The sequence below is a fragment of the Pseudonaja textilis genome, chromosome 3, assembly GCF_049901715.1.
Source record: "Pseudonaja textilis isolate UNSWEBS1 chromosome 3, rPseTex1.2, whole genome shotgun sequence".
NCBI classification, from domain to species: domain Eukaryota; kingdom Metazoa; phylum Chordata; class Lepidosauria; order Squamata; family Elapidae; genus Pseudonaja; species Pseudonaja textilis.
The window spans coordinates 6,340,041-6,353,980 of NC_141992.1; the positions used below are offsets into that span (position 1 = coordinate 6,340,041).

General features: G+C 48.4%; 1 protein-coding gene across 1 annotated transcript in view; it reads left to right on the forward strand.

Annotated features, from left to right (window-relative positions):
• The window catches only part of PRPF6 (pre-mRNA processing factor 6), a 55,421-nt gene that overhangs the window by 15,865 nt on the left and 25,616 nt on the right, over window positions 1-13,940 (forward strand). The window contains exons 9-11 of the mRNA XM_026697352.2: window positions 1,123-1,285; window positions 8,539-8,657; window positions 10,349-10,567. Coding sequence (XP_026553137.1) covers window positions 1,123-1,285; window positions 8,539-8,657; window positions 10,349-10,567 — 501 coding nt within the window. The remainder of the gene's footprint in view (window positions 1-1,122; window positions 1,286-8,538; window positions 8,658-10,348; window positions 10,568-13,940) is intronic.

The following is a 13,940-nucleotide window of genomic DNA, read 5'->3' on the forward strand; positions in this document are numbered from 1 at the left end:
AGAACTGTGGCAAGAAAGGTCGTAAAATGGGCCAGGACTCGCTTAACTCCCTTGCTTTAAGAATGGACACTTTGGGTTTAATTGTGGTCGTAAGTCGAGGACTCCCTGATAATTGGCATTTCTCATGTTCCTCCCATGCCCTCCCTTTAAAACAGGGGTCGCCAACCCTTTTGGACGTCTGGGACCACCAAACCCATCATTTTAAATCCCGCGGACCAGAGACCCTGGGAAAATCCCCCAAAAAGTCTGCAGGAAAATTCCCCACCCCGTTTTCCTACCGATCGATCATTCTGTATTTGGGATCGCAGGATACCGTCTCCAGCTCCGTTCTCAGGGAGAGAGAGAGAGACTTTTGGCTTTATGCAAGGAAAGCAGCAGAAGCAGCAGAAGTCTTTCTTTCTCTCCCCCAAACTCCGCCAGAAACGAGTCTTTGTGAGACTTGTCGCGCCGGCGAAGCCTCTTGGAACAGGAGGCCTTGCGGGGTCCCAAAGTCTCATTTCGGGCAGAGTTTGGGGAGAGAGAAAGAAAGACTACTTCTGCTTTCCTTGCGTGCAGCCAAAATCAGTAGAAGACAGAGGTAGAAAGAAGCAGCCCGGTGGCCGCGCGAGGCGCATGGGAGCGAGTGAGGCTAGTTCCCGCCCCCCTCCACCCTTTCCCCCCTCCCCTCACTACCTCGTGTTGTTCTCAATGCAAGCAGCGCAAGCCTTGTGTTCCCGCGCAGCCTGGATTAATTGCTTTAGGAGGAGTGCTTTGAGGGAGGACATTTCTCCGTGGACCACCAACATTTTCTTGTGGACCACCAGCGGTCCCCAGCCCACCGGTTGGCGACCATTGTTTTAAAGGACTTGGATCAGTGGTGGGCTGGAACTGGTAGTTCCTGTCCTATATTTCCCTGGTTTTTTTTTTCACTCAGCTGATTCGCGTGGCTAGTTCATGCCTCAGCTGTTTCACTCACCAGCGCTGACATCGAAGGTTAAGTTTTTAAGCTTAAAATAGGTGGTTTTTGAACGCGGTGCGCCTGCGTGCTCAACGAGCCGGTTGCTAAACTGGTTGCAGCTCCACTGCTGGCTTGGATCCCTTAACCAATAAGCCATTGTCTTTTTATCGGCTGCCTTTCTCCAGAGCGAAGACGTATGGCTGGAGGCTGCGCGTTTGCAGCCCGGCGATACCGCCAAGGCTGTGGTGGCTCAGGCCGTCCGTCACCTCCCCCAGTCAGTCCGGATTTACATCAGAGCCGCCGAGTTGGAGACTGACGTTCGAGCCAAGAAGAGAGTCCTCCGGAAAGGTGAGATGGAGCCCATAGAGGAAGACCTCAGAAGGTTTGGAAGGTGGTTGCTACCTGGGGGAGGGATTGGGGGAATTCTGGGAGTTGAAGTCTGCTGATCTTCAAGTGGCATAGGTTGAGAAACACTGCTTTACGGATTTTGAGATCTTTAAAGCCAGGGGAAGTTGAAAATCCAGTTCCAAGGAAGCTCTGATGAGCACAGCTGGTAGGAAGGGATGATGGGAGATGTAGTTCAGCAGTGTTCTGACCAAGGCTTCCGAGACTGTAATTAAGCACAATTTAACACTCAGTTTAAGCAATTCCTGTTTTATTTCAATGCTGGGAATTAAGTTCATTCCCAGCCGGTAATGAGTTTCAAACAGTCCCTCAAGATAAGCACCCGTCTTTCTTTCCTGTGAAGTGCTGCCAATAACAGAAGTGCCGAATGAACTATAAAAAAACCAAACGAAGTACAAAGTCCATATAGACTTCAAGGTTTAATCTGGACAGAGCAAATGACTTTGCTTCCTGCAAAGGCTTCTCTACCTTTGCCTGTCCTTTATACCTTCGGGGAGGGGCAGTCACCTCCCAGCCTTACTCCTGAGTCGCCCCTTTTGTCTTAGCTGCTCTTGCCTTTTGGCAGCTCTGTGCATACGCGCACTGGGAACAGGCTCCCCTTGCTCCTCTGCCTCGCTGCTGCCAGACTCTGGAGGCTCCGGAGTCAGCACACAACTCCTAGATGGTCCTGGCCCCATCTCTGCATCGGATGCAGGACCTTCGTCCGAGTCCTCTTCAAACTCCCGGACTGGTCCCCATTCTTCCCCACTGTCCAATTCCACTGCCGGCCGCACAGGCTGCCAGCGAACCACAACAAGTAACCACCTAGAGCAGGAGTCCCCAACCAGCGGGCCCCGGACCGGTCCCGGTCCGTGGAACATTTTCTACCAGGCTGCCGGTTTGCTGGGCGCCGCCATCTTGTTTTGATGAGAAAGTTCTTCCGGGTGAGCTTTTCCGGTTGGAAAGCGGCGTTTGGGTCCTGAAGGAATCCTCGCGCCTTCGTTTCATCGAAAGGGGGAGGGCTTGGAACGAAACTAAGGCGCGAGGATTCTTTCAGCACCCAAGGCAAGGCGAGCCGAGCGGCTGTCCCGAAGCCCATCGACAAAGGTACAAAGGTGGCGGGGAGAAGCGGGGGATGGCTGGCTGGTCACTCGGATCGCCTTGCCATGCGTGCTGATGCCGGTACCGGGCCGCGGATCATTTTGTGATGCCGGTACCGGGCCGTGGCACAAAAAAGGTTGGGAGCCACTGACCTAGACGACCAGGTGTGTACAGGTAGACTTGGATGACCGAGACTCTCCATAGACCTCTCTTGGTGTTGTTTAATAGTTTTTGGCTTCCAGCTCCTGGGGTGGGGCTTCTGCGGGCCTCCCTTCCAATTGTTTTGAGTCCAGATTTTAAGTGAAAGGAGTCGCAGTCTTAAGGGGTGACACAAGATGCCATGAGTTCCTGCGAGGCGTCGGAGATCAGTGGTGCTCCTATAGACCCAGTTTTTGTAGACCTAGTAATTCAGGCGCCAGGCTTTACGCAGAGACTTTGCGTCGGGCTTCGTGAAACAAGTCGCTCGACAGCATTGGAAGATTAAGGCCTTGAAGGAGTTGAGACAAAAAAAACAAACATTCCTACCAGGCGACGTCTGCACGCTGACTCGTTTAGATTGATGACGGGGCAATAAAATCCCTTCATGACATACCCACAACCAGCAATGCAGCCTTAACCAAGAGGAACCTCATACAAATAAATTCATAAAGACAGCTTTTGGCAGGGCGGGTAAATACGTCAAGAGAGAGCAACTGCAGGAACGGCAGGAGTAAGGGGTAGTTGGGAATCGTGGCTTAGTTAGTACGCGATGTAGACCGTAACATTATAGCGTTAATAGGGTAATTGGGACACGAGTGCAGGGCGGAGATAGACAGTGGGTGGAGTGAAGGGATAAATTACACTGAAAGATGACTGATTTCAGTGCTAACCTTGTTCAGTTTAACCGTGCTTGCCGGTTACTGTACTAGGAACAATAAAAAGAAAAAGAAGAAAAGAATACAAGCCTATCTGTTTGCAATTTCTTACCTAGGATTCACAGAACCATGGCTAAGACTTTGCTAACTGGGGGAAGTTGGCTAGGTGAGCTTGGGACAGTTACCAGGATTCACAGAACCATGGCTAAGACTTTGCTAACTGGGGGAAGCTGGCTAGGTGACCTTGGGACAGTTACCAGGATTCACAGAACCATGGCTAAGACTTTGCTAACGGGGAAGTTGGCTAGGTGACCTTGGGACAGTTACCAGGATTCACAGAACCATGGCTAAGACTTTGCTAACTGGGGAAGTTGGCTAGGTGACCTTGGGACAGTTACCAGGATTCACAGAACCATGGCTAAGACTTTGCTAACTGGGGGAAGTTGGCTAGGTGACCTTGGGACAGTTACCAGGATTCATAGAACCATGGCTAAGACTTTGCTAACTGGGGAAGTTGGCTAGGTGACCTTGGGACAGTTACCAGGATTCACAGAACCATGGCTAAGACTTTGCTAACTGGGGAAGCTGGCTAGGTGACCTTGGGACAGTTACCAGGATTCACAGAACCATGGCTAAGACTTTGCTAACTGGGGGAAGCTGGCTAGGTGACCTTGGGACAGTTACCAGGATTCACAGAACCATGGCTAAGACTTTGCTAACTGGGGGAAGCTGGCTAGGTGACCTTGGGACAGTTACCAGGATTCACAGAACCATGGCTAAGACTTTGCTTACTGGGGGAAGTTGGCTAGGTGACCTTGGGACAGTTACCAGGATTCACAGAACCATGGCTAAGACTTTGCTAACTGGGGAAGTTGGCTAGGTGAGCTTGGGACAGTTACCAGGATTCATAGAACCATGGCTAAGACTTTGCTAACTGGGGAAGTTGGCTAGGTGACCTTGGGACAGTTACCAGGATTCACAGAACCATGGCTAAGACTTTGCTAACTGGGGAAGTTGGCTAGGTGAGCTTGGGACAGTTACCAGGATTCACAGAACCATGGCTAAGACTTTGCTAACTGGGGAAGTTGGCTAGGTGACCTTGGGACAGTTACCAGGATTCACAGAACCATGGCTAAGACTTTGCTAACTGGGGGAAGTTGGCTAGGTGAGCTTGGGACAGTTACCAGGATTCATAGAACCATGGCTAAGACTTTGCTAACTGGGGAAGTTGGCTAGGTGACCTTGGGACAGTTACCAGGATTCACAGAACCATGGCTAAGACTTTGCTAACTGGGGAAGTTGGCTAGGTGACCTTGGGACAGTTACCAGGATTCACAGAACCATGGCTAAGACTGCTAACTGGGGGAAGTTGGCTAGGTGACCTTGGGACAGTTACCAGGATTCACAGAACCATGGCTAAGACTTTGCTAACTGGGGGAAGTTGGCTAGGTGACCTTGGGACAGTTACCAGGATTCACAGAACCATGGCTAAGACTTTGCTAACTGGGGGAAGTTGGCTAGGTGACCTTGGGACAGTTACCAGGAGTCTGTGAGTTCTCGTCCCTCCTTAGGCAAGGAAGTTGGCTAGGTTACTGTGGGCCAATGGCCAAAAGACTGTGAGTTCTAGTCCCACCTTAGGTGTGAATGCTGGTTTGGGGGGGGTGGGGGTGCCGGAGAGAGTGAATTCCTGTCTGAGGCATGAATTCCTGTCTGAGGCACCCGGGTGAATTCCTGTCTGAGGCACCCAGGTGGGTGACTTTGGCCCAATCCCCGGTATACTGTGAATTCTAGTCCTGCCTTAGACGTGAAAACTGGATGGGTGACTTTGGGCCAATCACCAGGAGAGAACGAGTTCTAGTCCTGCCTTAGGCATGAAAGCTGGCTGGATGACTTTCAATCCAAACCACCTCATAGTCTCGTTGTCAGAGAAATAGGTGTGAGGAGGGATGTTGCATATCTCCCCTGCCTTGAGTTATTTGTAAACATTATAAAAGATGGGATACAGATTATAAAACAATAAGAACTACCAGCCCCCCAGACGCAAAAAGGAGAGACCAAAGTTCCCCCTTACATTCCCACTTACTCTTGAGTAGCTCTGCAGGCTGACGGACTGCCCGTGGCCCATAATCTCCACCTTATGAGTTACGGTCTCTCTCTTAAAATCCAACCCAATCATAGGCACAGAGCCATAATTGCTGGCCAGACAAGAACATGAATAGATTGAACAATGCATCGAGCTGGCATTTCCTTTGCCTGCTTATTGGTTGGGGAGGAAGACCGAGAAGGGAAGGGAAAAACAAAACGCCCGGCCTATCAGCCTGATTCTTAAATGTGTGAAAACAGAGCACTCTGCTTGCCAGAACACCCTGTCCCAGACTGTTGTTCCGCATTTTATAGGCTCTTGAACGGCCTCCTACTGAAGCTATAAACGTGATGGAAAGTGGTTTCCCTCCTCCAACTAATCAGAACATTATCACAATAAATTTTCCATGGATAACACAGTCATCATTGTTTGTTGGCCATTAGGGGCATAATTGAAGTCACCGCACCAGCTTGGTATTTTAAGAGCGAAGTGGAAAGCTATTACAGTTTTGCATTAAGAGGTCAATGCCTTAGCATCTTCTCCGGGGTTTTAATTTCCAGTTTCCAACAATCAATTAAATAAATTAAAAAGAGAGGATAGGTATATTTTTCAGAGTTAGCAACTGTGACTTGGTTCCACGTTGTGACTCTTAGCGTTGCCCTTTGCTTACTTATTAAAATTATTTGCCATCTATCTTGCTGTGATGACCCAGGGTGGGATACAGAAATAAACACAGTCATGAAAACGGGTGAAGCCTCTTTTATTCCTTCACTTTGCTTCAAAGCTCCAAATATCCTTGACTGGAGACAAAAAAACTCCCCCACAAGCAGTTACGAAAAAGGGGAAATGCTGTTTAAACTGAAAATGCCTATAAATTATAAGAGTAAAACAACACAAACCACACTGAAGCAATTAAGGGAACCAGGCAAGATAAGGGCTGGAAGATCTCCACAGATATCGGAACACACACTGGGAAGGACGCCAAACTCAGAGAGGAATGACAGACTAGAGATATTTCCACGCTTTGTTTCCAGCACTGGCCCATATGCATGCCCGTCCTTTTAACCAGTTCTCACAGCTGCAGCCCATGAAGGGGATCAAGGCCCTTTCCTCCCCCATAGACCATGCCATTCATGTCTCTCCCTTATCCTCTGCTCCCTGCGTGCCCTAGGATGGGGAGGGGATGGGCCTGGGTCTTCCTCTGACTGCCCAGCCTCCTCCCCAACCTCCGGAGCCACACTTCCACTCCCTGTCAGCTGTTCCTCCTCCAATAGGGGTATGACACTTGCTGTCAAACAGTAGTATAATAAATACATGAACATTAAAAAGAAATACAGGTAATCCTCGACTTAACAACCATTCGTTTAATGACCATTCAAAGTTACAAAGAAACAGAGAAACAGTGACTTATGACCATGTTTTACACTTAACGGTCATTGTGGCATCCTCACGGTCACGTGATCGAAATCCGGACGCTTGGCAACGGATTCATATTCATGATGATTGCAGTGTCCTGTGTTTGTATGTGATCAAAATTCAAACAACTGGCTCATATTTATGACGGTCGCAGTGTCCCAGAGGTCATATGATCACTTTTGGGTGACCTTCTGACAGGCAAAGTCAATGGGGAAGCCAAATTCACCTCATAACTGGGTTACTAACTTAACAACTGCAATGATTCACTTAACAACTGTGGCAAGGAAGGTCGTAAAATGGGGCAAAACTCACTTAACAAACGACTCACTTAGCAATGGAAAATTTGGGCTCAATTGTCATGGTAAGTCAAGGACTACCCTGTAACTAAGATAGCGGGGAGTCTGCATTCAAATGGAGATCTTCTATTTAATCCGTTCACCACCTCCGATATAGGAGGCGTATATAACTCTGCCCGTTGTAGTTCGATCCTGACCGGCTCAAGATTGACTCAGCCTTCCTTCCTTCTGAGGTCGGTAAAATGAGGAGCCAGATTGTTGGGGGGCCCCATGCTGACACTGTAAACCACTTAGATCAGGTGTGTCAAACTCGCATCATCACGTGACAGCACGGGACTTATCTGGTTTTTGCAGGCCTGGCTTAAGAGAGAGCTGTAAAGCATTGTGAAGCGATATATAAGCCTTAAGTGCTATTGCTGTAAAGCAGGGGTGTCCAACCGTGGCAACTTTAAGACTTGTGGACTTCAACTCCCAGAATTCCTCAGCCAGCAAAGCTGGCTGAGGAATTCTGGGAGTTGAAGTCCACAAGTCTTAAAGTTGCCAAGGTTGACACCCCTGCTGTAAAGGATTTTAAGGGCCAAGATGGTGGGGGGGGGAGCAGACTTCCCCTCAAGTGGTCCGATGTTTCAAAGGGTGGGAACCACCCCAGAAAAGGTCCTGCCAACCGAATTTCCTTGGCCCACAGGCTCGGCAACAGGCTTCTATCCCTGGTGCCATGTGGGGCCGGCTGGTCCCATTTGGGGCAAGGCGGTTTCTCAGGTAACTTAGACCCGCTCTTTGTTTGCCCATCCATTTCCATTTTGAGCTATCAGAGCAGAAAATTGGGGATGGTCGCTGAAAGAGGGCAAGCGTGAATGCCTTTTCAAGTCTGCTGGGCAGCTCAGGATAATGGCAGCAGTGGGAACTTGGGGGATTCTGAGGTGACGCTGCAGGCTCGCCGAAATGAGTTTGCAGGCTTCGTTCTGGAATTCGTTCCAGCTTCGTGCTGGGTTTCCCTCGAGCTGCTTCTTGACAGCCTGCCTGTCAATTAAACCCGGGATGTGTAGTCCACTAGGAGCAGCGGTTGGAGCCTGCAGCTATTCTTAAATCTTGACATTTTGGTATATTTCTGTCAGAGCTTCTGACTAAAACCGGCTTGCTAGTCCGAGCAATTGGGAAATGCCTGTTTTTAATGACCTTTTTTTTGGATAAGCAAAGGATTTGCATTCGTTAAGTGAATCGCACAGTTCCCTTGTGGCTACGTAGGGATTCTAGGCTGGTTCCTCTCTTGACTCCACCCCTTCCACCTCCCAGGTTCTGCCACTCCTCTTTCTACAGCGAGTCCCTTACATGCAGGCTTCCGAGGTTTCTCTTTGTGTTAAATTTGCAAATTGCGTTACACTCGGTGGCTTTGGATATTGTTTGGTCCCGGATAAAGAAAGGATTTCTATTCTCTTTCCCCCCTCTCTCCCCATTTCTTTTTCTTAGCACTGGAGCACGTGCCAAATTCAGTCCGCTTATGGAAAGCAGCTGTTGAATTAGAAGAACCCGAGGATGCCAGGATAATGCTGAGCCGGGCCGTGGAATGCTGCCCCACCAGTGTGGAAGTAAGTGGGCAGATTGGTTTTGTACACAGAGGGGGACAACCTATTTTTCAAAGCACCCGAAGGCAGAACAAGAAACAATGGTGGGAAATTAATCAAGGAGAGAAGCAACCTGGAATTCAGGAGAAACTTCATAATAGTGAGGACGATTAACCAGTGGAACTGCTTGCCTCTAGAAGTTGTGGGTGGAGGTTTCACTGGAGGTTTTCAAGAAGAGACAGGACATCCATTTGTCTGGGTTGGTATAGGGGTTTGGATTAGAAAACCTCCACGGTCCCTGCCAATTCTGTTAATCTGTTGTCCTGTTTAATGACTTAAAAGTTACAGTGGCACTGCAAAAAGATGACTTACGAGCCGTGGTGGCACGGTGGTGAGAGTGCAGTGCTGCAGGCTATACCTCTGACTGCTGGCTGCCTGCAGTTTGGCAGTTTGAGTCTTACCTGGCTCAAGGTTGACTCAGCCTCCCGTCCTTCCGAGGTGGGTAAAAGGAGGACCCCAAATCACTGGGGGCAAGAAGCTGACTCTGTAAAGCGCTTAGAGAGGGCTGTAAAAGCACTGTGAAGTGGCATGTAAGGGCTATTGCTATTTCACACTTACAAACAGTGTAGCATCCCCCCATAGTCACTTGATCAAACTCAGGATGCTTGGCAAGCAACTTCCCCCATTAACTTCGCTTGTCAGAAGGTTACAAATAATTTTTTGGGGGGTGGGTGGGTGGGAATTGTTTTATTTTATTTTATACAAACAATTCATCTTCCATTTAAACAGTGTGTTGTCCGGATACAAATGTCTTATGCAATAGCAATGACAGTTTATACATATTCATTATATTGATACTGATATACATAATACTGTATATCGAATTCTTATTAACAGTCCCCATCTTAATATTTTTAATTCTTTTCACATGTTTACTATTTTTCGCTAATCGTCTTTTATTTCTGACTTTCAAATTTATTCTCCAGTTGTTGATAAAATAACTCCCACATCCTATAGCAATAGCACTTAGTCTTATAGACCACTTTATAGTGCTTTACGGCCCTCTCTAAGCGGTTGACAGAGTCAGCCTCTTGCCCCCAACAATCTGGCTCCTCATTTTACCCACCTCGGAAGGAAGGCTGAGTCAACCTTGAGCCTGGTGGGATTCGATCTGCCAAATTGCAGGTAGCTGGCTTTCAGCAGAAGTAGTTTGCAGTACTGCACTCTAACCACTGCACCACCGAGGCTCTTCATATGGGAATATGAAGGTTACAAATCATGATCCCATAAACCTGGGACACTGCAACCGTCATAAATACAAGACAGTTGCCAAGCATCCAAAGTTTGATCCCAATTTGTTTGGCACAGATGCATCACAATTACAGTAAGATATACTATACAACATACACTTTAAAATACAAGATTAAAATGCGTACAAGTGAAAGAAATTGTGTCCAGAAACTAGCAGCACGAATTGCCTTCTGTCATGCTGCTGTGAGGTCTTCAAGACACAAAGAGTCTTGATGCAAGTTTGTTGAAACAGTCATGTAAGTGTGAGAAACGGTCCTAAGTCATATTTTTTTTATTCCTCTGTCCTTGTAACTTGGAAAGGCCACTCAGTGAACGGTTGTAAGTCTCGATCAATTGGCAAAAGTCATATTGAGAGGCAGCTGGGTAGCCTTTCTGGTCAACTCTTCTTGTTTCCTTTGTTCCAGCTGTGGCTCGCTTTGGCTAGGCTCGAAACCTACGAAAATGCTCGCAAAGTCTTAAACAAAGCCCGTGAAAACATCCCAACCGACCGGCACATCTGGATTACGGCTGCCAAGCTTGAGGAGGCCAACGGGAACACTCAGATGGTGGAGAAGATCATTGACCGAGCCATCACCTCCTTGAGGGCGAACGGGGTGGAAATCAACCGGGAACAGTGGATTCAGGTAGCTGCCTTGGAGGGATCCCTCTCTTCCAAAGCCTGACTTTTCTAACCTGGTGTCTTCCGGGCCTTTTGAAATGTGGGCTTGGAAATTACTCAGGAAAAGCTGTTTTAGATCGTTATTTTTAATTATTGTTTTCTTTTTACCTCACTTTCATTATTGTTGCACATAATTCAAGGTAGTGAATATGCCTAATAGTCCTTCCGCCTCTGGCCCCCTCCCCCTCTCCCCCCTTCCAACAACCCTGTCAGGTGGGTTGGGCTGAGAGAGAGAGAGTGACTGGTTCAAAGTCACCTAGCCGGCTTTCATGCTTCAGCGGGGACTATAACTCACTATCTCCTAGTGATTGGCCCAAAGTCACTCAGTCGGCTTTCATGCTTAAGGCAGGACTAGAACTCACCGTCTCCTGGTGATTGGCTCAAAGTCACTCAGCTGATTTCATGCTTAAGGCGGGACTAGAACTCACCGTCTCCTGGTGATTGGCCCAAAGTCACTCAGTCAGCTTTCATGCTTAAGGCAGGACTAGAACTCACCATCTCCTGGTGATTGGCTCAAAGTCACTCAGCTGATTTCATGGCTAAGGCGGGACTAGAACTCACCATCTCCTGGTGATTGGCCCAAAGTCACTCAGTCAGCTTTCATGCTTAAGGCAGGACTAGAACTCACCATCTCCTGGTGATTGGCTCAAAGTCACTCGGCTGATTTCATGCCTAAGGCAGGACTAGAACTCACCGTCTCCTGGTGACTGCCCCAAAATCACCCAACCAGCTTTCATGCCTAAGGTGGCACTAGAAGTCACCATCTCCTGGTGATTGGCCCAAAGTCACTCAGCCGATTTTCATGCCTAAAGTGAGATATTATTTGAAGGACTCTTCAAATAGATGAATATTTTAAATGTTACGGATTGAAACAACTGGTGCTCTGGAATCTACGAGAAATAGATGAGAAGAGATGCTTTGGATGTTCAAGAAGGGTGGATGAAAAACACGCAGTAGAGAATTTCCCCCCCTCTGTTTCTTTCAGTTATAGTTAAATATTTAATCACTGCTACCCCGTGAACTAATGAAGCTCATGTATCTGTCAGTCTTAATCATTACTCTAATGTGAATTTTTAGAGAGGAAAGAATTATTACTATTGGTTTTTCCCTCAATTGGAAATGAAAGATGCTTAGCAAGAATTATTACATTCCAACGACTCTCTGAATCAAAGCCAAAGCAAAATTTTCATTTTGACTGAATAAGTTACTTGGATGAGCAGTGAAATGTGTCAGTTTAATAAACTTTGGTCCAGTTGTCATAATTTAACCTTTTTAGGTACTTAGCCAAGCATGTAGTCTTCTAAGACGGGGTCTCCAACCTTGGAGACTTTAAGATTTATGGACTTCAACTCCCAGAATTCCTCAGGCAGCCATGTTTGTGAACTTCAGCTCCCAGAATTCCTCAGGCAGCCATGCTTGTGAACCATGCTTGTGAACTTCAGCTCCCAGAATTCCTCAGGCAGCCATGCTTGTGAACTTCAGCTCCCAGAATTCCTCAGGCAGCCATGCTTGTGAACTTCAACTCCCAGAATTCCTCAGGCAGCCATGCTTGTGAACTTCAGCTCCCAGAATTCCTCAGGCAGCCATGCTTGTGAACTTCAGCTCCCAGAATTCCTCAGGCAGCCATGCTTGTGAACTTCAGCTCCCAGAATTCCTCAGGCAGCCATGCCTGTGAACTTCAGCTCCCAGAATTCCTTAGGCAGCCATGCTTGTGAACTTCAGCTCCCAGAATTCTCAGGCAGCCATGCTTGTGAACTTCAGCTCCCAGAATTCCTCAGGCAGCCATGCTTGTGAACTTCAGCTCCCAGAATTCCTCAGGCAGCCATGCTTGTGAACTTCAGCTCCCAGAATTCCTCAGGCAGCCATGCTTGTGAACTTCAGCTCCCAGAATTCCTCAGGCAGCCATGCTTGTGAACTTCAGCTCCCAGAATTCCTCAGGCAGCCATGCTTGTGAACTTCAGCTCCCAGAATTCCTCAGGCAGCCATGCTTGTGAACTTCAGCTCCCAGAATTCCCAGGCAGCCATGCTTGTGAACTTCACTCCCAGAATTCCTCAGGCAGCCATGCTTGTGAACTTCAGCTCCCAGAATTCCTCAGGCAGCCATGCTTGTGAACTTCAGCTCCCAGAATTCCTCAGGCAGCCATGCTTGTGAACTTCAGCTCCCAGAATTCCTCAGGCAGCCATGCTTGTGAACTTCAGCTCCCAGAATTCCTCAGGCAGCCATGCTTGTGAACTTCAGCTCCCAGAATTCCTCAGGCAGCCATGCTTGTGAACTTCAGCTCCCAGAATTCCTCAGGCAGCCATGCTTGTGAACTTCAGCTCCCAGAATTCCTCAGGCAGCCATGCTTGTGAACTTCAGCTCCCAGAATTCCTCAGGCAGCCATGCTTGTGAACTTCAGCTCCCAGAATTCCTCAGGCAGCCATGCTTGTGAGCTCGAACTTCAGCTCCCAGAATTCCTCAGGCAGCCATGCTTGTGAACTTCAGCTCCCAGAATTCCTCAGGCAGCCATGCTTGTGAACTTCAGCTCCCAGAATTCCTCAGGCAGCCATGCTTGTGAACTTCAGCTCCCAGAATTCCTCAGGCAGCCATGCTTGTGAACTTCAGCTCCCAGAATTCCTCAGGCAGCCATGCTTGTGAACTTCAGCTCCCAGAATTCCTCAGGCAGCCATGCTTGTGAACTTCAGCTCCCAGAATTCCTCAGGCAGCCATGCTTGTGGAACTTCAGCTCCCAGAATTCCTCAGGCAGCCATGCTTGTGAACTTCAGCTCCCAGAATTCCTCAGGCAGCCATGCTTGTGAACTTCAGCTCCCAGAATTCCTCAGGCAGCCATGCTTGTGAACTTCAGCTCCCAGAATTCCTCAGGCAGCCATGCTTGTGAACTTCAGCTCCCAGAATTCCTCAGGCAGCCATGCTTGTGAACTTCAGCTCCCAGAATTCCTCAGGCAGCCATGCTTGTGAACTTCAGCTCCCAGAATTCCTCAGGCAGCCATGCTTGTGAACTTCAGCTCCCAGAATTCCTCAGGCAGCCATGCTTGTGAACTTCAGCTCCCAGAATTCCTCAGGCAGCCATGCTTGTGAACTTCAGCTCCCAGAATTCCTCAGGCAGCCATGCTTGTGAACTTCAGCTCCCAGAATTCCTCAGGCAGCCATGCTTGTGAACTTCAGCTCCCAGAATTCCTCAGGCAGCCATGCTTGTGAACTTCAGCTCCCAGAATTCCTCAGGCAGCCATGTTTGTGAACTTCAGCTCCCAGAATTCCTCAGGCAGCCATGCTTGTGAACTTCAGCTCCCAGAATTCCTCAGGCAGCCATGCTTGTGAACTTCAGCTCCCAGAATTC